At 37.3% G+C, this 24,068-nt stretch overlaps 1 protein-coding gene across 1 annotated transcript in view; it reads right to left on the bottom strand.

The window, feature by feature from the left end:
• Positions 1–24,068, bottom strand: part of LOC127642883 (multiple C2 and transmembrane domain-containing protein 1-like) — a 182,175-nt gene that overhangs the window by 78,966 nt on the left and 79,141 nt on the right. The window contains exons 3-9 of the mRNA XM_052125316.1: positions 15,802–15,944; positions 15,169–15,248; positions 14,902–15,013; positions 13,608–13,646; positions 6,317–6,481; positions 6,040–6,170; positions 3,781–3,964 (exon numbers count right to left, since the gene is read on the bottom strand). Coding sequence (XP_051981276.1) covers positions 3,781–3,964; positions 6,040–6,170; positions 6,317–6,481; positions 13,608–13,646; positions 14,902–15,013; positions 15,169–15,248; positions 15,802–15,944 — 854 coding nt within the window. The remainder of the gene's footprint in view (positions 1–3,780; positions 3,965–6,039; positions 6,171–6,316; positions 6,482–13,607; positions 13,647–14,901; positions 15,014–15,168; positions 15,249–15,801; positions 15,945–24,068) is intronic.

Raw genomic sequence — 24,068 nt, forward strand, 5'->3', positions numbered from 1 at the left:
AGTTTTAGATCGAGTCTAGCAAGACTCTACCTACTTCCCAAAAATATTTCATGTCAACTGCCCGTACATGAAAAATGTATGTGAATAAATTAAATCTGTCAAACCACTAAGACTCCAAAATTGCCTTGTGTGTATTATCTATTTCATGTTGTAAAACTTATGTAGTAAATGAAAGGGCTTGAGATATAACATGGCATGCTGAATGACAGGTAGACGGTCCTTTAGCAGCAGATGTCTTGATTCTATGTCATTAATGCACCTTGACGAGGCTCTTGGCAGAGACACCCCATTCACCCTATATGCAAACAGTGGTAAGTCATCTGATATGCCTCCTCCAGTTTAATGATGTAACTCAGGCTGGCGCGATGCTGCATTAAAAGACTTAATTGTGTTCTGTGCAACCCCCCACCCCCCAACCCCCATCCCTGCCAAGTGAGGACATCGACAGTTTAAATTGGGAGCATCTGCAGTTTTGCAGCATCCCTATACCTCGCAACCCAGCCCCCCTTGCACACTTAAACAATTTTTTTGTTTGGAGGCGTCAGCAGCCTCCAAGCACTTTATCGGCGAGCGTTGATAACTAGTTACGGGGGCTTTGCTTTGCTATTCGGTTATCCTCAGACAGCTGATCATATGGTGATAGAGAGGTGGGAATCGTTCAAAGCCCACGTGTCCAAACTTGTCCTCCCAACCCCCTTCTCTTGCGCTCACACGGGTGGACAACCACCTTGCCCGAGCTAATCTGTTTAAGACGTATTGTGCTGCACTAACACAGGCACTTTCTGTTATCTACCACGCTTGATAAGGTACGTCTTTATTAAATTCACTCCTTTGAACGGGTGTCAAGCAGGGAAAGGGGAATATGCTAATAGTGGGGACAAATTAAAGTGTCTTTTTTTTAAATCCACTGTCCCATCCTCTATTTCCCCCCTCTCCTCCCTTCCTCCCTGCTTCTCTTGAGCATATCTGTCCCCATCTGACTGCAGGCTAGAGTGCTAATGAATGCCTCGATGCAGAGAACAAGGTGGGGGAGCGGGCGATGAAGGGGGAGCAGAACATCTATCCTTTACCAGTAAAAAAAAAAAAGGCGACTGGTGTTCAGCAAGGTGAAATAGCTTTTCTTTTCATTTTGAACAGCAGCCCCTCCCATCTCAACTAACCATGCTCTGTATTTCCCCCATTCCTTGCTGAACGGTTGTCAGAAGATGCACATTTTCAATTCTGGTCCAAGAGCTCCCCCTTGTGGATGTGGAATAACAAGGTGGCGGTGCAGAGCACGATGCCGCTAGCCTGTGAATCTCTGTGCATGGTTAAGTACAGTAGGTCACCCGTCCGCCGTTTGGCCTGTGGAGTGCTTTCCACAGGTCGAAGATCAAACACTTCTCCCAGCATGAATTCCCAGTTCAATTAGAGCAGAATTTGCACCCACAACATTACCCACAAACAATGTTCTGAATACACCAGGAAGCAGCAAAATACAGTCGGCCAACGAAAGTAAATCTAACACGCACACAGTGCACTTGAGCTCTAAAAATGTAGCAATTCAAGATCATCTTCTGTAGTTTTATCCCAGAGAGCAGCTGTATCACAGGCAGACAGAAGTGTGAACGAAAGCCCTTTTGTTTCAGCACTGTCCCTTGCTATTGGCATGTAAAGATGTGGTGGAGAGCTGCAAATTGCAGCAAACGAAGGGTTAACAGGCTAAAGACAAAGAGAGAGGCTGAGAACATTGTGTTAGAGTGAGGACTGGAGGGCCTCGGGGGCATGATGGGCCAAAGGCTTCCGCAAAGGGACACTGGGCTCCTTTCAGCACGGGCCTTTCAAGAGCACAACCTGCCTGAAAAGAGCCTGTCAGAGCCCCCCACTACTGCTCTCCTTCATAGCTCTCTATCCCAATAAGCTCCTCTTCTCTTTCCTCCGAGAGCAGGGAGGCCCAACGCTTCTCTCTGCAGGCCTGAACCAATCTCTGGCCCCCAGAGGTTGAGCGCGTTTCAAAAGGAGGTCATATCGCTGAGGATCCACCAGGTCTGAGAATTCACCGCCAACCGAGACACAATTCTGTTCGGTGTATGCATATGAGGCGCATATGATTATGCAGAGACAGAATGTTTCAAAGCATTACTTCATTAGTGCACTACATTGCTGATATTGTGACGCAAGGTCTCATGAACTGAGAGCTGTGGTGTCGCTGAGGACTTTGAGTTGGCACACTCTAAAAAGCCTCCTACCTGGCACTACAGTGTCTGTTGTGCACAGTGAAAGCCTATCTTCAAAGTGGTGTAAATTACCAAAACAACATCTAGCTTTATGTAGCCTTCAAGTTCCCCTGGGTAGCTCCTTCATCCGAGTTTGTCAGCATACATTATGTGCGTCTGCATTAGATATTACTAAATATCACAAATTCAAGTCTGATATAAAATATGTAAGAAGCCAAACTAAAGTAAATACATAAATAATGATGGCAAAAGCACATTTTTTCTGTTGTACCAGTGCATAAGCATGGGCGAAGCACTTGCTACTGTATTTGATAAATGAATGCATGGTATCTACCAAATTGTTAATTCATTTGCATAAAACAAACATGCTAATATCCTGAGTGATTAGCAGATTCATTGATTTCTATCATGTTTCATGATGAAACTCCCCATTTCAAATAAGAGTTTGTTACCAAATCAAGGCCTCATTTACATCAAGTCTGAATTTTCTGTCAATAAGATTTGAAAATGAAACAATGCACCCCAATTAACTGCTTCAAGTACAAAACAAATTCCCACTGCAATGATCTAACAAATGATGACAAAAACTCAAAGAACTATATGAAAAAAGCCATAGTGGCAATAATCAAGCAGATCAAAGATGTGAAATGGCAAGCAATTTTTCACAAAATGCTATATCATTATATAAGCTATACTATTATGTATTATTACTAACAGTGGACCACTATTATTACAAATGCCTGTATTAGTACTATTTTACAATCTCACTTCTACTTTACATATTTGTCCCATTCCTGAATATCAAAATAAGGGTTGTATTTTGCATTGAAGCAAGTGAAATGTATTGTATTAAAAGCATCATTGACAAAAAGCTGACAAATAAGCTGTATTGTCATGTGATGTCTTGCATTAAAGCATATAAGCAACTAAAGCTCATTACACTATCATTGTTGATCCTTTTTGTCATATTGACTCATTATGGATAGTTTTGTTAAACTACTGATTTATTATTGTTTTTTTTTTTAAAGGTGCACGCAGTAATTTTTCCCTCATTATAAAAGACAGGAATTGTAATTTTGCAATATATGTAAGAAAATCATGACCATACACATGAAAAATTTAGAATCCAGTCATATCAGTAACCTTATAAAAGATGCTTTATCTTACATTGAGAGTTTCCGCACATGGGGGCTGCTATGTAAGAATCACATGACCAGCCGAATACTAATCGCTTAATCTCAGTAACCGTCCTGTTATTTGACACTTTCACTGATCATGGCTGAGTGTGAGTACTACATTTCTACAATGGCATCTGAAACAGAAAACTATTGATTTTAAATGATGCCAAGCTGCTAGGTGTCAGTGTAAGTCAAAGATGACACAAAGACAAAAGCTACTAAGTCTACATTTAAGATGTAGAAATGAATCTACACAAAGACCACATTAATTTACACTAGAATGCAAAGATTTTGAGCATTGTTGAGACTGTATACACTTCAAAAAGTGACTGTGCATTTGTATATAATATTAATATTAAATATGAATATGAGAGCTTTGTCCTCACATATCTATGTAAAATCTCCTTCCTCTCATTGGGGTCGTCGAGCATGACAGACAGGTCAGCGATGGAGACAGCAGTAGAGGCTGTGAGGGTGACCAGCAGCACCAGTATGCCCTCACCCTCCTCCAGAGGCAGTTCCAGTCTGTGTGTGCACTCCTTTGAGAGAACAGAGAGGTCCACCTGGCACCTGACAAACACACACACATACAGCATCATTATTAGAATCATCAGCATCATCTTCATTACACAAACACATGTGCAAAGTTCAGATAAGAATGTAGAGTAAATATAAGACATAAATTGGCAAAAAACATAAGCGTCATTATGGGTGGGATGGGTGGGACATGTCCCTACCACTTTTTGTCTTTGCAAATTTTGTCACCACCACTTTTTGAAATAGCTTTCATCAGGTAAGTGTCTAATGCAGAAGAAACATCTCCGGTTCTTGAGCAGGAGTTTACATTTAATTTGTGTGTCACAAGAAATGCCTAAACAGCGCTGGAGTTTGCTATTTTGTAATGTTATGACGAGTGCTTGTTTCGTCTGTTATCAGTGGCTTTGAGTGACAGTGGGTGGTTATGTGTTCTTCTGCATCCAGACATGCACTGTACTCACCCACCTTTCCAGTTAAAATGCAAAGCAAAGTGCAAACAGATGTTTCCCTGCTCATGATATACATCCACTGACGTACACATGTAATTTTTGTTCATTAAATGAAAATCCACTGAATTACAAAATCCCTGTACTGACAGTGAGAGATGTATGGATCAGATGTAAGTTATCAAAGTACACTACCGGTCAAATGTTTTGAAACACTTACTCGTTCTTTATTATAATTTTTGTTTCACATTTTAGAATAATATTAAAGTCATCAAAACTATGGAATAATGGAAATGGAACTATGGGAATTATGTTGTGACTATAAAAATCCAAAACAAATCAAAACTGTTTTATATTTTAGCATCTTCCCCTTTGCCTAGAATTTGCAGACATGCACTCTTGACATTTTTTCCAGCAACTTCTTGAGGTTTCACCCTGGGATGCTTTTTAAACAGTATTGAAGGAGTGAAGGAACATTCATGAGTTTTGCCACTTTGTGATGTCACATCCTCGACTCCCCAAACTGTCCACACCACTATTTATTAAAAGTGATGCCCATGAAAAACCAAATCATGTACTAAGAAATATGACTGTACTATGTTATTTTGGTATGTAATGTTGGCCATGCTACATTTTAAATACCACATACATATTGCTTGTTATTTACATGGTACTCCAAGGTACAAAATACCATGGTATTCTTTGTCAGGAAAGTGGAAGAAAAGAAAGTGTATGTGAAAGTGTATGGCAAAATGAAACCACAAAATTGTAAAAGATTGATAATGCTTCTCTACAGGAACATGGCCATCTATCAAGTAATCATGTAAGTACTAACAGTTTAAATTGATCCAAATGGGGTAGCTGATGTGAACATCAATGCTGGGGCAAGCTAGCCAACTGATACTAGGCATAGGACTCAAGCAGATGAGTATTTAAGGGACAAGAAATAGTCAATTACAAGAATGCCACCTCCAGCAATGTGGACATGCCACCTCTGTGTATGGCTATAAGCATGATGCCGGGGGGGATAGGGGACAGACAGGAAACTAAGTCAACTCAGCAACCTTATTTCACTTCCCTTAGCCATTAACTCTACTGTCAATCACTCTATATTGGGTTCTCTCTTCTGCTCTCTCTCTCTCTTATGTGTGTGTGTGTGTGTGTGTGTGTGTGTGTGTGTGAGAGAGAGAGAGAGAGAGAGAGAGAGAGAGAGAGAAACAGAGACAGAGAGAGAGAGAGAGAGAGAGAGAGAGAGAGAGAGAGAGGGAAGCTACACTATACTGTACAGTAAACCTGCACCTTTTCTTTTATAAAATGTTACATGCAGTATGTTCCAAATGTATTGTTATCTTACGCAGTATCTATGTCCTAAGTTTAACGTATTCTATGAAGGGGTTTATGGTCTGTACAATCTGAGCCTCCTCGCAATGGTTTATTTTATTCAACATTCACCTCAACACTTTAGATGCAGTAATGTTAACAACACAATCACGTTCTCCTCCCTTACTGGCAGTAAACATCAGATTATCATGTTGTCAAAAGCTCATTACGAACCAAAATTATCCAGAATGCTTCAATATGAGAGCATGAGAAGATGAGAATAAAAAATGTTATATACAGACATTATATGCATATTGAAAATGGCCAAAATGCAGGACCCACCTGCCCATAAAGTCATCCCTCTTTCCTGCATCTTTGTCCCAGACAGTAATGTCTACAAAACCACCCTGTTCATCATATAGGTGGAAGTCAAACTGTTCTCTCCACTGTGGGTTTAGTGTTTTTGGAATTGTCTGCACAGCCGAAAAGTACACAAGCATCAGACAGAATGAGATTATAAGCAAAAAACATAAAAGTCTCAAATCAACAGTTACCAAAATTAAAAAAAACAACAGTTAATTAACAGATTGAAAATAAAACTCACGCTTGTAGACCATACCTTACTTTTGTACTTTTGATGTCCCATTCTGAATTTGACATAAGGGTCACTGAGGCCATTGGCATCCATAGGCTGGAGGTCATGACCCTCTATAAGACTGATGCTGATGATGCCTCTCCATAGCTGCGCTTTCCTGTGAACATCTGATAACCTCAGGCTCTGATGCTGAGACAAACACAGACACCCAGACACACGCTCAGGTAAGGCAAGATAGTCTACTCACAAATGCAAATAGAAACTAAATTAAGTGCCTCTAAATGAGGCAAACGGCGAAGCATTTTCAAAAACAAGACGTAGAACTGTGCATTATGACTGGAAACATGAAAGACACATCATTTAGGGGCCAGGTACACGAGGAAGACATGTACACATACAGTGTGCACAACATGGCAAGAACAAAGCGACAGGGACAAACAAAAGCAAACACAGGCATCAGTGTGTGAACAGAATTTTTCCCACATGAGCATAAAAAAAAAGAAATCTCCTAAAACTCTTTTAAGATAGAAAACCAGCCCATATTTTTCTAATACTGTAAATCTTACAACGAAATGTTATATTTTACATAAAGAACATTTTAGGACCATTCAAATTTTTGGAAATGTGACTTTAAATAATATCATTATGTATACCTAAAATGTAATTTTACTAATGTAATTATTTATGTTATTAAATTAACATATAATCAACTTAAATATTTAAATAATATACCATTGTTTTAGAAGTAATGTGTAATTATAATTAGATTATCTCAATAACCCCACAGACTCTGCATTGCACAAGCACAACAGCTGGTTAAATGGAAAACAAATGCAGTACTGTTCACTTCTGCAATTGTAAAGTAAGACATTTGCCAAATAAACAATTTTAATGAATATCTCTGCTTAATTTGGAGCCCTTATTAATGTGTCCTTATTAAAGTGTATTTCATTAAACTCAGCGCAAACCCTTTCTGGAAGAACACACAGCTTTGATGTTTAGAGCAGGCAGATAATGGCATTCTCTCCAGATATTAGTGCGACATGCTGACTACAGCACAGCACATTTTTTGTCATTTCTGGAGCTTGACAGAAAGTTTCTCTTTCATTGTATGGGAAAGAGAGCAGCAAACATATTCTGCCTTACATCTCCTTTTGTGTTCTCCAGAAGAAAGACGTACAGTTTCTGATAGACATGAGGTTGAGTAATGATGACAGATTTATTTTTTTAACTGTCCCTTTAAGTTCACATAAGCATTCAGAGCTCTAATGACGCCTGCCAAAAACAACTTGAGCTGCTCATAGGGTTGCCACTTTTGAAGATGTAAAATAAGGGATACTTAAATGGGGGGGATGGGAGAATCATGGTCCCTAACCACATCCTCCACAGTTTTAGCAATAAATGTGTTGAGTTCATAAGCGTTATTACTACAAATTGTTCAGTACTGTGCAAAAGTTTTAGGCACTTGGGAAAATATTGCATAGTGAGGATGTCTTCAAAAATAGTTTATAGTATAACATTTATATTTCCTATTGACACACTGTACAGTCCTGTGCAAAATTCTTAGATTTTTAAAAGCTGAAGATATTTATATATTCAGCTTTAGTGTGTCAATAGGAAATATAAATGTTAGACTTCCAAACATTAATTTGCAAATAGAAAAGATTAGAATAGAAGAACGGGGAGCCCTGCAACAGATGTAATGGCCCCACAGAGACCCCCACTGAACATCGTGTCAGTCTGAGATTACATAAAGAGACAGAAGCAATTGAGACAGACAAAATAGATAGAAGAACTGTGGCGAATCCTCCAAGAAGCCTGGAACATCCTATCTGCCAACAACCAAGAAAAACTGTATCCAGGTATACCTAGGAGAAATGGTGCTGTTTTAAAGGTAAATGTAGTCCCACTTAATATTGATTTAGCTTTTTTATGTTTTATGTTTTATGTATGACATTAAGTGATAAATGAAAACTATTTATGTCATTATATCCTCACTATGCAACATTTTTCACAAGTGCCTATAACTTTTGCACAGTACTTTATATCCTTTTTTATATGCTAAATTTAGAATTTTCCTAACCCATGACTTTAAAAATTGATTTATTTTTCTATTATTTGTCCTTTTTATCTTATTTGTGTATACATTTTGATTGGTTTATACGTATTTTTTAATCATTTTTATTTTATTTGTTTAGTTTGTTCCTTCAACTGTACTTATCTTTATGATTCAATGATTGTATTCATACATTGTTTGATCTTATTGAACATTTATATAGAAAATAATCCACCGTTTTAGCACCATTTGTGGACTTTTCAGATGGTCCCTTACCCACAATAGGCAAACTTTCCAACTTATATCAATGCTTAATTAGCGATCTGGAAAGATTTCACCGTGATGCCATCTGACCAGCTTAAATATGGGACAAATCATGTATTGATTCGATATGGGATGCACCATTTTATCTTTAAATATATGAAGGTCCCATATTTTATGGGATGATGGCAACCCTAGCTGCTCAGTTTACTTCTGACATTCTTCTGATTAGCTGTGTATAGAAAGTCTGCAGCCCTTCAGTGGCATTTTAAATGAGTGAAAAAACGGTTTGGATCAGGTCAAACAAAACAAAGTATAAAATCTTAAAGTATATGTTTTTAAAGAAAGTTGAACTGGATGTAACAACAAAAAAATAAGGATTTTGGCTAACAGCTGTGTTAGCATTAACTTTGTTCTTACATCCACACTGGGGTGGAGTTTTTCTTTATATTCAGATCAGAGAATAAGTCTTAATTTTGGAGATGTATCAATTGCAAATCCCCCTCGGTTTACATCATTTACAGTATTTTAGAAATAAAAGAGATATGTGGAGTATAAATAGAAGAAACACCCAAGTGTACACAGCGTGCGGTGCTAAAGTAGTTATCGTAGCACTGTTACTGTATTCCCGAGTTTCAGCCAACATGGCCCACTTTGGAGCTTCAAAGACTTGGGTGGGTAAGCTTTTCAGCAGGACGTCCATTCTCTCACACGGGAGAGCCACTTTCATGTTTCTGGGCCTCTCGGAAAGTTGGACTTCAACATTAGTCCAAACAAAACAGGAGTTATTTGACCTCTATAGGGAATGTGTAGCTATAGAGCTGTGCTTTTTGTTCTCTTGAGTAGCACAAATCAAAGCAACTAGGGGTGTGTTACAAATGTCTTAAACTAGGACTCCACTTGAAGACCACCAACTTCCACTTAAACTAGGACTTTCACTCAACAGCCAACAGAAAGGCCTGTTTTATAGGCTAGATATGCGGCATGCATATACAAGAGACAAAAAGAGTACATTCTTCCCATCACAGACCAGCATGCCACTTCCATAAACAGCAATCCATTCACAACAGAAGGAAAAACTGACGAGCAAATAAAGATCACAGTACAGCTGTGGCCAAACTAAATGGCAGTGACAAACATTTTGTGTTTTGCAAAGTTTGCTGCTTCAGTATTTGCAGATAATTTTTTCACATGTTTCTATGGTATAATGGAAAACAATGATAAGCGTTTCATAAGTTTTAAAGGCTTTTATTGGCAAAAACATTCAATATATGCAAAGAGTCAATATATTTACAGTGTTGACCCTTGTTCTTCATAACCTCTGCAATTCACTCTGGCATGCTGGATATCCGCTTCTGGCCCAAATCCTGACTGATGGCAATCCATTCTTGCCTTATTAGTGCTCGGAGTTGATCACAATTTGTGGGCTTCTGCTTGTCCACTCGCCTTTTGAGGATTGACCACAGGTTCTCAATGGGATAAAGATCCGGGGAGTTGCTTGGCCACGGATCCCAAATTTCAATGTAATGATCTCCGAGCCACTTCATTATCACTCTTGCCTTGTGACATGGTGCTCCATCATGCTGGAAAATGCACGGATCATCACCAAATTGCTTCTGGACCATTGGGAGAAGTTGCTCTAGCAGGACGTTTTGATACCATCCTTTATTCATGGCAGTGTTTTGGGCAGAATTGTGAGAGTGCCCCCTCCCTTGGAGTGGGCACAGGATGCTCAGGATGCTCAGGATGCTTCACTGTTGGCACGACACCGGACTCATAGTAGCGTTCACCTTTTCTTCTCTGGACTATCGATTTTCCAGATGTCCCAAACAGTCGGAAGGGGGATTCATCAGAGAAAATAACTTTGCACCAGTCTTCTTCTGTCCAATCCTTGTACTTCCTGCAGAATTTCAGTCTGTCCTTGATGTTTTTCTTGGAGAGAAGTGGCTTCTTTGCTGACCCTCTTGACACCAGGCCATTGTCTAAATGTCTTCACCTCACTGTATGTGCAGATGCACTCACACCAACCTGCTGCCAATATTGAGCAAGCTCTGCACTGGTGGTAACATGATTCCATAGCTGACTCCTCAGGAGGAAACAGTCCTGGCACTTGCTGGACAATCTGGGATGTCCTGAAGCCTTCTTTACTGCAGTTGAACCGCTCTCCTTGAAGTTCTTGATGATCTGGTAAATGGTTCTTTCAGGTGCAAAATTCTTTTCAGCAATTTCCTTGAATGTGAGGCCATTTTGATGCAAAGCGATACTGGCTGCACAGCTTTCTAGAGGTAAATATTGCGAACAAGATCACAACGATTGGAAACACATCTTCCCTCCTTTTATAGCAATCAGTCTGCTCTTATGATCCAATCAGAATGATAGAATGATGTCACCTGACTAGTACTCGTTCACACTTTCCCAGGTGCTGCTGATATGATTAGTGAAATGTTAGCTGGTCATTTTGTGCAAGGGCCAAAAAACTGTGAAATTTGGGTTTTTGTGATAAAGTTCATTTTGGTAAATGAAGCTTTTTGCAATTATTTAAAATGCATCTGATCACTCTGCACAATAATCTATAAACAATGTGAATCAACACTACAACAACTGAAGCAGAAACATTTGCGAAACACAACATTTATGCCAATGCTTTTGGCCACGGCTTGTAGAATGACAACTGAAGAGGTTGACAGTAAATAAGCAATTAGGAACACATTTAACAATAATGAATACAATAATTTCCCCCAACCACTGATCTGATTTACATTTACTAACACTTACAAAAAACAACAACAAAAAAATCCCTAGTATTACCATCATTGGTGTATGAATGTGAGTGTGATTATGTGTGTGAATGGGTGAATGGGTAAAAGAGTAAAGCACTTTGGTAACCGCTAAGGTTAAAAAAGGCGCTATATAAGTGCAGACCATACTATGTGTTTTTGGATATAGTTCATGGCACATGAATATGGTAATGCCAAGGTACTTGCTTTGTACAGTACTTTTTTGAAAGGGAAATAAATATATTTGACTGTATCTTTTAAAAACTCGTAAACCCTTTAAACACTTATAAAGAGTTTTAAAGAGGTTATAAATTGTACAACAAGGAAACATACAAGCCACAGTACTGACTGAGAGAGACTCTAGATTTACACACACTTTACATGATTTGGTCCATATAAATAAATTATAATATATATTTATATTAGATATTATTTTAAATTCTCTAATAAATATAAGTTTGATATAAAAATGCACACAAACACATATATAATATTATTATGTTGAAATGTGACATTTTTTGGTGAACTATCACTATAATATTCCTCTAAAGATTTCCTGGCTTTAAATAAACTATATATATATACACACACAACAGTTCGTTCCGGTCCTCGAATCTGATTGGACGGGAGACATTCCATGAGCACTGATGGTCTGACACGCTTCACTGTGTGTGTATCACTCTGCTTGTGTTCATGGTGTTCTAAGCTAAAGTGTAAGAGCAGTGCAGATGTGTTAAGAGCTATGGTTTGTCTTCTTTTTTTTTTTTTTACATTCCATATGTTAGCCAGCAGATGGTGGCAAAAGATCATTTTTGTGTGTAATATGAGCCAGTTAGGTGACGTGAAGTGAATACGCATCAGCGGGTGTTTACATATAACAGCTCTTCGTGATTGCTTGTATTACACTACTAAAGACAGGAAATAGCTTTAAACGGCTTTAAACGAACAACTTCAGCATTAAGGCTCATCACAGCTGAGAGACACAACAGACTGATTAATTACACAATGGGTGCTGTTTAAAATGGCGAAGGACATTGCGGTTTCTATAGTGATGGACTCTTGCACACCGGCTACTGCGAAATAACCCCGCTTGGACTGGTATTTTTCCACTGAGAAAGCTGACAGCATCTCTGCTTGGTAGTGGCAACATGTGATCCCACACACTCCATCTCTCTCTCTCTCTCTCTCTCTCTCTCTCTCACACACACACACACACACACACACACACATCCTTGTTTATCCAATAACTTGTTAGAAACAGCACAATCCGTGATACTATTTCTGAAGTTAAATTTTTTAATTACTAACAGGGGCTTGGATGCATCATTTGGCTTGAACCAGTAACGGCAGATTCTGATCTGTCACGTAAGAAAGTAGTTTCATGCACAAATGCGTTTTTATGACCGTTCTCAGTTTTTTTAAATGTACTTGTTCATCGAACTGTTGTATACAAGCATTATCATACTCACAATCGTGCTATATGGCCCTAAATCAGCACTGCTGTGATTACCTACGGCACTCACAGAATCACAGCAGTGCTGATGTAGGGCCATATCGCACTCTTGCTTATGTGATATTGCTTATATATATATATATATATATATATATATATATATATATATATATATATATATATATATATAAAAATATAAAAAAAATAATAGGTTAAATAAATAAATAATCCAGACATTAACCCTGATCAACTGGTTCACAGTATAAGGCATATAATGAGCAGATCATATGTAGAATTTGCTATAAAACTTTGATTGCATCCAGTGTCTCCACAGTAATCAAATACACTCGTGTTAAAGTGCTTTATCTCCTCTCAGAACAAAAACAGCTCTGCAGTGCATGCCAATGTGTTATCAATGCACAATGAAGATGACAAAAACAGAGAATGCTTTATTTTCTCAGCCAGCTGCTGCAATACACAAAGGAAACTCTGAAAGTCTTCCATTTTAATATAAAGCTTCCTCTTTGATTGCTAATTTGAGTCTTCTTAAAAAACAGGATGCACTCTCCCTTTTATCACACACTAAGTGTTTTTTCTTCTGTATATTGCAGCAAAAAGAAAATAAAGCCAGCAGAAGCCTCTTTGAAAACTGAAATAAAAAAAGTGAATGGGAAAAAAGGTATAAGACAGAGGGTCAATGCTCCCTTCAGTCAAAGCAAAGAATTGCAGGAGGTAGGGATCAGTACAGGTGGAACATGCTGGGATTACCTTACTGGATCGTTTCCAGCTCCTTCTCATAAGCATGGTCTGTGAATGAGACAAAGCATTATGAGGCCACCTATTGCCATGTCTAACAGGCTGAGGTTGTAAGAGGTGGACCTGCAGAGGGATGAAGTCCTGTTTCAATATAGCTAAGATGAACCACGCGGTCAAAAGGGGGCAGCCCGGGGAAGCAATACGGGTCAGCCATTATGAGCTAATAATAATATATATATATATATATATATATTTTTTTTTTTAAAGAAGACGAAAAAGAAATCATACAGAAACAAACTGAATATATTCTTTCAGAGCCCTTTTAGTTCACAAACACACAAATATGCATATGCCCACATACGCACACATATATATATATATACAAAAATATAAGTGTTATAAGTGATTGTATCATAATTAACCTACACATTGAGGTCACCAAGAATGACCCCCAAGTAATAACAGTGTGCTGAACTGCTAAAGTAGTTATGACAGTAAAAACTGTCTAGTGATCAACAATTCAGGCATTCATTCTCTTATAAAAGACTGAGGAATTAGAAATTGGCTCAGTAGCCCAGCAAGCCCATTTGTAATAATAATCACTATTATTATTACTGCCCATTGTGTGTAATTATACATTTGTTTAGAAAAAACATTCATAAAATAATGAAAAATAAATAAATTTAATTAAATTAAATGACAAAAGGTTTAAAAAAGGTGAACAGATTATTTTTCTTTTGTGACTGAAAAAACATAAGAACTCCTTGAAAGTAGAAGAAATATATCTAAATAAATGACTGAAAGAGGTAGATTGTAAAAAAAAGAGTGAAGTTAGACAAAATTAGATACGGAGTTTTCACACATCTTCACCAATTAATTTCAATTATTTATTTTCAGTCGTTTGTGGTTAGTAAATGAGGATCATAAAAATAATTTGATAAAGAATGCACTCCCAAAGGGGATTTTAAGCCAACAAAATATTGTACAGCCATTCTTTTATGTAATGTCCATGATTTTTTAAGATTACAGGCCTGAAAAATCAAAATGTAATACAAATTCCATGATATTATCACCCTTAAGATGCAATTTAAAAATGACATCAGAATTCTTGGATCTCTTGAGAAAGACAAGTTGGAAACAATTGAAAGTTCGGGAATATCCATTTCATTTACTCAACTCAAGTATTCTAGGCACAGCTGATCCATAAAAATGCCACATCACACACCTCTAGCTCATATTATCCGCTAAAAAACACTGATTAGAACAAAGCACATGGAGATATAAAACTCAAAAGGGATGAACTCACTGCTTCCCTGAAGTCTCCCTCTTTTGGAATAAGCGTGACCGCCAGTTCAAGTGAACCCAGGTCATGGTTGGGATAGTGGGGATCTTTGAGGTCAAGGCTCACATCCAGTGTCCTAAACACGCACAAAGAGAATGCACATAATTTAAAGAATAACTTGATACCTGCTGCTATCAATGTGTTTGTACATAGATTAACAGCAGGGGGCAACAGTGACAAAGTAAATGCTTAAGCATGCATTAGCTGTATTGTCACAAAGCATCAGAGGACCTTTGGTGCTCCAGGGACTCTAAATAGAGATATGTAGAACCCATAAAGTCATCCTGCAGCCCAAAGTCATAGTCAAAAACCTGCAGAGAAATGAAAACACCTGATAGTGATTGATTTGAATACCCACAATAAAGAAAAGCATCAGAAGTTGCTTTGGCCATTTAAAAGATCAGTGTTAGTGTATGCAGAATGCAAATGTACTAAATGTGTTTTAATCTGGCAAGCAATGAAGAACATAACAAACAATCAACAATTTCTGAACAACATGATAACATTTGCACATCCTATGTGTCTGAATACAGTTTGTCATAATTATTCACTTTATGTTAGGATAATTGTTCGCCCTTTCAGCTTCAGCATGTCTTCTGTTTGTGTGATTACATGATTCATATGACATAACTTTTTTATTTATTATGTTGTGTTGCGTGTGATCATCAATCTAGGACCTGCCTTGAAATATCCAATGAATGAATGTCATCGTGGCTAAATTTGTCATATGAATGTGTTTTATTTGTATCTTTTAAACGAAAACAATTAAGGATTCATTGATTTTTACTACTGCAAATGCAATGCACTCAAGTAATTTATCAAACTTTAATTTTGGCTTGATTAAGATTAAGTTTCATCATGTACCTTCATATAGAGAGGCTCTCTCAAACTCTCCACCAGCAGACTGACTTTCTCATCCCATACCGGGTTCAGGTTCTTGTGTATTGTCTTGCTGCGGAACACCTCCTTCCCTGCGATCTTAAACTTCACATAGGGGTCACTGGTGCCTGCAAACACATAAAAAACAGCACAGTAAGCATGACTGTGTTCAGGGGCATCTTGAGGGGGCACCAGTGGATGTCCTGTGATGATGATGCACAACTCACACAGTCCATACAACTTCAGTGGTTAAATCCTTATCTTCAGAAACAAAATGATAGTTGTGGGTGAGACAGATCAATATTTAAATTTTTTTTTACTGTAAAACACTTTCACTTCCACATTATTCTTCTTTTGTTTTTGTTTTTTTGTTTTTTTGATGATCCGAATTCTTTGTTCATACCGCCACCTGCTGGTCGGGGATGGTTAAAGGTGGAGATTTATAAACATGTAAAAAATAAAAAAATAAAAAAGGACATACATATTTATTTGTTTCTCACCCATATCCAGGGAAGGTTAGGATGATTCTATGTCTGGAGAGAGAGGGGGCCCAGCAACATTTCCAGAGTGATTTTGTTCTAAATGGCCATTTTGCACTGGTTAGCTATTAAGAAGACTGTCCTTAATTTTACTTGACAATAAAAGAAGATCTACTGTGTGGAATGTCCCTTAAGACTTTCAGTGTTTCATACAACAATAAAAAAATGTAAGCGCTAATTGCGCTTCCCAACATTACTGCACACAGTGCATCCGCTTGCTGGACATGTCACAAACCAGGCTTTCATATGACAACTTTATCAATGACATTCATTCATTGGATATTTCAATGCAGGTCCTAGATTGATGATCACACACACCGAAAATAATAAATAAAAAAGTTAAGTCATATGAATCATGTAACTTGATGCTTATTCTTTATAAAACAACTTATTTATTTTTAAATTTAAAAAGATAATAATGTAATTTTTTAATAAAATAAAGTAATATGCATTTTTAAATAGTTTATATATATTTTATTCAATTCAGATTTTATTTAAATACACTTATGGATGAGAGCAGGCTTCTAAAAAAAAAAAGCCTGTATAACAGAAATATGTGCAATTTCCATGTTTGGTGGCAAAATATGAAATATCTCAAAACCTCTACCACCACAAACACATATACTGTAAATACAATTAACTAGGATCAAATTCAATTTAAATTAAACCTAGAAAAAAAAAAGAAAGAAAATCTATGAACATGTAAAATTGCAACCTTATGTACCCTATATTGCCATACTAGATTACTTATAGTACTTACTGAAATGATCTACAATCAATCAATGTTTTTCAAAAAATTTAAGGCGTGAATAACATAGGAAATACATATGGGTTGTATTGGACCCAAAAATTTATTCTAGGGGTTGTCATGGAAATTATCATAGATAGTTTTAAGTTGGTTCTGATGGATGACATGAGGACATTTGTACACTCAGTACAAACATGAAGTATTCATTTTTTGTTTTTAATTAATCAATATGGCATTGCCTCATAATATACCCTGAGAAAATAAAAGAGAACTTAACTGAAAGATTTAATGTGTGCTGCTGATTCTACATTACGAGACCTGCAAAAGTGACTGTGACTTGGCTCTCTGAAACATGGCATAAAAAACATTGTTGCTTAATGTATTGATTAATGTACACATTGTGAGAAAAATATCAATATTAAAGTCCTTTTATACTATCGATCTCCACGTTCACTTTCACATTCTTCATTTAGTTTTTTTGATGATTCATTTACTTTGTGCATATCGCCACCTATTAGGCAGGGATGAGAATTTATAGTCAAAAAGGTCATCCACACCTATGATAATGCTTTGGAAGACATGAATTTAACAACTGGAGTCTTATGGATTATTGCCTTTATGTGCTTTTTGGTTCTTCAAAATGTTGGTGCCCATTCACTTCAATTGGGAGGATCTACAGAGCTGAAATATTCTTCTAAAGACCTTTGTGTTCAGCAGAAGAAAGTCATGCATATGTGGGATAGCATAATGGTGAGAAAATGATGAGAGAATTAAAATTTTTGGGTGAACTATCTCTTTAAAAACTTGACTCCACTGGTGTGCAGTGTAAAAAAAACAGTTCTTATAAGAAATCACTAGATGTCACTGTGTCTTCAGTGTAAAATCTGCTCAGCGCTCCGCATCTGTCACCTGACCTGCTTTAACTGCAGTGGACCAGTTCTTCACAAAGACAGTAAGTGAATAGGACAGGTATTCTCGATTACCAATATGAACATTAGCTGCATCAATAAGACAAGTGTGCATATTAAAATCAAATTATACAGGTCAATATGTCATAACACTATCAAAACAATTTTAGTAACAATTTTACAATTTTAGGAATTCGGAGCAGGTAAGTAGCATTTTGTGCATAAAATGGGGCAATAAACAAAGGGACAATCACAAGTTGGTATTTATTATAGCCTATACATAAGCACAGCCTGTTCTACCAAACCACAAAAATCACTGATAGATGGTCCTGAATAAAGCAATTCCAATATGCAATCCATTATCTGATTATACTCACAAAGAAAAACATCAAAGCCATGAGAAATGTCAGTATTAGTGTTGTATTTGCAGGGAATGAACCTCCTTAATATTTAAATTCAGCTCATGTTCTGCTCTGCAGAAACCTGCAGGTCTGTGAAGATATACATGACACAGTGTCAGCCATAAAACAGTGTGTGCATGTATGTTTGTGCATGATTCTACATGCTTTTCTGATGTGACTACTTGTATGAAACATTGTAAATGTGTCCGTTTACCTTGGAACATACATTACTCTCCTTTATCTGTCATGCAAACTAATTGCAGTCTAGGGTATGTTATATAACTGAAAAAAGTTGTGAGTGGACGGGGCAGCTTCATATTTACTCATATTTTTTTCCTGAAGTCAACATTTAATGTGCATTTAATGGACAGAAAACACTCAGAATTCAGTTGTTAATTATTACAGTACTTTCTACTCTCTTTCTGAAATCAAGTGGGCAATTTTGCTGCTTTTTAATACTTTTACGTTTAAAGATAATTCTATGTTAATGCTGTCTTTGCCTATTAAATGAGCAACAGTAGTGGTCGCTAAGTTTCTAATATCAAATGGGCATTTTTGATGTGTAAATGTTGGCAGCCATATATTCAATATATCAAATGTTTTTGTAAATTTTATTTCAACACTGTAAACCGTAATGTCATTACTGGGAAAATCAAGATGTCTTAATTAAACGTCACTTGAAATTTCAAGCTTTGGGCTCATAACTCCAATATCTATATTCCATTAACTTATTTATCACATAGACTTGGAAAAACAATGCTACAAGAATAGACTTTACCACAAACAATGACTATGTAACATCTGAGGTTGTTACCCATCCTACCAACCACCAGATAGACACCATTCCAGAATACTGATCTTCACCCATTTCATCACTGCTCATTTCTTGCTTACCACATGTCTATTTAGCCATGCAGTTCCATTGTTCATTGCCAGTTTACCTAGTGTTTTTCCACTGCCATTGTTTCTTGATTCATGTTATGACTATTGCCTGTTTTTTCTGGATTTACTGCTTTTTGGATATCCCTTTGTTTTGTTTGCCCAGTTGGACTATCTATTTGGTATATTGGATTTATCTGCCTGCTGTTTTGGATTGTTTGCTTGTGTCTCTTTTAATGAACCTCCTGCACAGTTCGTTACAGACTGCAATGGATTAAGAGATTAGGACTAGGACCTGGATCGGTAACTGCTCTGATACTGAAGGTTTTAGATGCATCGGGTATAGGTCCGATGAGCCAGATCCAAATCCGATACTGTGTGTTAGTCATGTTCATTACTGTCAAGCTCCAAAAATGACATAAAAGAATTAAAACACCATTTAAGTAGTTCATATGACTCATGCATTTTATTCAAAGCCACTTGAAGATGTGAAATAGGTCTGTGAATCACAAAAGGCTGTGTTTAATAAGTAAATAAATAAAATGCACGTGCAGCTCCAGCGTGTCAGTGAATGGCGCTTCTCTGTTTACACACACTCGCAGCTATTTTTAGCCTTCACAGCTGTGTGCAATATTTTAGCGCTACTCACGAACAACATCTCAATAGTTCGGTTCACTTATAATATGCATTTAGAACGGCACTGGAGGTGCATTTTACCAGAATTTGAATAAGAAGCAAATTAAATTAGTGTGAACTTGCCTACAAACAGACACACTTACAGGACTTCCTGGAGAGTTCAGAATGTCAAAATAAAAGTGTGAGGGTTTCAAAGTTAAAGGTGCACTATTGAGATATATTACTATTATAATATATTATTATTATTAGCATTTGTTTACAAATGATAATAATATTTAAGTTGAATGGGTTCCAAAAAATAACCGTGTGAACGAAAAGTGAGCTGATATCTCATAACTAAATTGAACAAAAAAAGAGATCTGAATCCTTTAAAGTCCAGATACAAGTTGAAAAAATGTTGTAAAGAAATTAAAAACGGCTTCTTTTTACTGATGACTTATACTGGAATTACTGTTGATTTTGCTGCTATATTATCCAGTATACTAGTTAACAATAAAGTTTTTTCTTAATAAGCTATACATGCATATTGAAATAATGTGTAGTTAGAGGTTTGTGTTTCTTTACATATTAAAGAGTACACACAATTATTTCCACACAATAATGTAAAGATATTGTAAACAGATTATGCAAAAAACAACACTGGTATTGGATCGGGTTTGGTATTGGACGATACTGAGATTTCCAATATCGGAATCGGAAGAGAAAAAGTGGTATCGGTGCATCCCTAATTATGACTAATCTTTTAATCACTGTTGTTTAAATATAGTTATTTAAACATAGTGCTTTCATGGGTCATATTTACACAATCAGCCCGAGTTATCCGGGATAGGATTCAGTACCCTAATGGATGGATGGATACTTGCACAAGGTTTAGTTGAGAGGCACCAATGATGTCAGTGGTAAATATATTTATTATGCACAGAGGTCTCTGGTCTGCTGTTAGGAAATTAGATAATGGGTCATTAAGCTAAATCAGCCATACTTTTAAACAAGTAAACAAAACCTAAGTTCAGCAAACATCCAGTCACAATCTCCACAGCAATTTAATCTAATAACCATCTAATAACCAAGAAGTATAACATAACACATTTGCATTCACATTCAGTGTCTTTATCTACCACTGAAACCATTTGCTTCATTTAGGAGTGGCATGAATACCACAACAGGATGTTATTTTTCTATTTATCTACCCACAAGACCAAACCTAATGTTCTCTCAACTCTGAGTTATGCATCTAAACAATGCATTCAAAACATTCAAATTCAAGAGGAGTCAATGACTCAAGGAAATGCTTGGCTCTTGGCTCTGTCTTGCCTATGGATGTTGATGGTCAGCTTTTAATTATGTTGAGGGACCATGAGAGATTACTGCAAGAAGACCGATTATTTCTCAACATCACATTAAGGGGAAAAACATTTTATTTTTCCTCCAGAAACAGAACTAAAACAATATTTACAGTAAAACGTGGTTCACGTGCTTACATGGCAGTAGCATCTAAATTAACGGTTTTATTTAACCAAAAATATGATTTAATATGACTGAATAAACCTGATTACGCCAACCAATTAATTTTGAAGGATATGATTTGGAAAGGCACACACCTGTCTATATAAGGTCGCACAGCTGAAAATGCATATTAGAACAAAAACCAAGCCATGAGGTCAAAGGAACAACATGATTGTTTTGAGGCACAGATCTGGGCAAGGCTAACAAAATTGTTTGGTTGCATAGAAGGTTCCCAAGAGCACAGTGGCAACCATAATTCTTAAATGGAAGAGTTTGGAAAAACCAGGACTCTTCCTAGAGCTGGCCGCCTGGCCAAACTGAACAATCAGGGGAGAAGGGCCTTGGTAAGAGTTGTGACCAAGAACAAGATGGTCATTCTGGTTGAGATTTAGAGAACATGTGTGGAGATGGGAGGAACTTGTAGAAGGACAACCATCATTGCGACACTCCACCGATCTACGCTTTATGGCATTGTGGCCAGACAAAGCCTGTCCACAGTGCAAGACACATGCAAGCCTGCATGGAATTTGCAAAAAAGCACTTAAAGGACTCTTTGACTGTGAGAAACAAGATTCTCTGGTCCGATGAAATGAAAATGGAACAATTTGGCCTCGATTTCAAGCATCATGACTGGAGGAAACTAGGCATTGCTAATCACCTCCGCAATACCATCCCAATGGTGAAGCATGGTGATGGTAGCATCATGCTGTGTGGGTGACTTTTAGCGGTTGGGACCAGTCCGGGTTGAAAGAAAGCTGACTGCAGCAAAATACAGGAGATATTCTTAATGAAAACCTGGTACAGCACTCAGGACCTCTGACTGAGTCAAAGGTTCAGCTTTCAACAGGAGAATGACCCTAAGCACACAGCACAAGACAAAACAAGAGTGGCTTAGGGACAACTCTGTGAATGTACTTGAATATCGTAGCCAGAGCCCGGACTTGAACCCAATCGAATATCTCTGGAAAGACCTGAAAATGGCTGTACACGAAGGTCCCCATCCAACCAGACCTAGCTAGAGAGGATCTGCAGAGAAGAATGGCAGAAAATCCCCAAATCCAGGACTGCAAATCTTGTTGCATCATACCCAAAAAGAAATTAGGCTGTAATCGCTGCCAAAGATGCTTCAACTAAGTACTGAGTTAACGATCTGAATATGATATTTCAGTTTTTTCTTTTTAAGAAATTTATCAAAAATCAGTTTTTGCTTTGTCATTATGGGGTATGGAGTGTAGATTGATGTGAAAAAAATTATTATAATAATTTAATGCATTTTAGCATAAGGCTGCAACATTGCAAAATGTGAAAAAAATTAAGGGGTCTGAATACTTTCTAAATGCAATGTATTTTCCCATTTTACAGGCAATGTAAAAAAAGAAGGCACATCAAAAACACAATAAAAACAGTGTAACAATATATGCATGTTAGACCCAATGTATGCAAAACTGGAAAATTAGACTCAGTAAACTGTAAAAAGTGGTAACTTGCTTTTGTGAGCTTTTTCTGCCCTGATCTAACCCTTAAAATTTGTTGATGAAACCTAATGTATTCAGGTTGATTTGGTGATGTAAAATAATATATTTTGGCTTAACAACCCAGTGTATTAAACAGTTTATTGCAAAACAAAAAGAAAGGCAGGAGATCCTTCACTGCAGCACTGTGCTGTATATCTGTGAGGTGTGAATGTGGCGGGACGCTGAGAGATGTGGAAAACTGCTGACACTTAAGCTAAGGCTCTGATGTACACCACATGCCCCTGTCCTTGACAGCTGTCTACACGATGACAGGCAGAATTATAGGTAGTGAAACCCAGTGGGCAGATTCACAGTAGTTTATCATTATGCTGACTAAAACATGTACATCCTGTGGTCAGGAATGATTTCTCTCAGTCAAGGGTAGAGGCTTCACCCAGTTTTCAAGATGGACTGAATGGGAAAACGTTCCAAGCATTCCTACACGAGGATTGAGCACTTTCCCCACTGCATGAAACCACTCAACCAAATACAACAAAAACCTATAGGGGTTAAGGGAGATCCAGTCAAAGTAGGGACCAATAGATGGATTGAGTGAGTGAGATAACTCTGCAGGGTGATAGTGTGGTCACTGGTGGGCTATTCATCCTTTTCTTTTTGATCAATATGAACAGTACATTCCTACTACAACTCTGCGGACCCGCTCTCAAACTGGACATTTTATGGACCAATAAATGTTGAAGAGTGACATTGTCGATCTAAAAACTGGGAAGCATGAAATTGAAGACCACTATCTTGCCCAGAAACCAAGGAACTGTAGTCATTTATCTATTTATTTATTTAATTGTTGGTTTGCTGGCTTGTCTATGAAGTGGCTAATAGTATTCATTTCAAGTCTCATTGAGGCAAAATATTGTGTGGTGGTGGTGCTAATGTAGGCCACCTGAGTTTGAATCCAGCTTGGATCATTCCTACCCCCTACCCCCTTCTCCCAACTGTTTCACATCACCTTTTCAGAGTCCTTTCAATAAAAGAGGCAAAAATTCAGAAGTCAGATTTTATGCATGGATTATGTGCAATAAACAGTATTTATAATTTATCAATAAATATGTAAATAACTGATTAATGAAGAGCCAGTCAGTGCTCTTTTATTGACAGATTTG

The sequence above is a fragment of the Xyrauchen texanus genome, chromosome 4 (assembly GCF_025860055.1).
Source record: "Xyrauchen texanus isolate HMW12.3.18 chromosome 4, RBS_HiC_50CHRs, whole genome shotgun sequence".
Lineage (NCBI taxonomy): Eukaryota > Metazoa > Chordata > Actinopteri > Cypriniformes > Catostomidae > Xyrauchen > Xyrauchen texanus.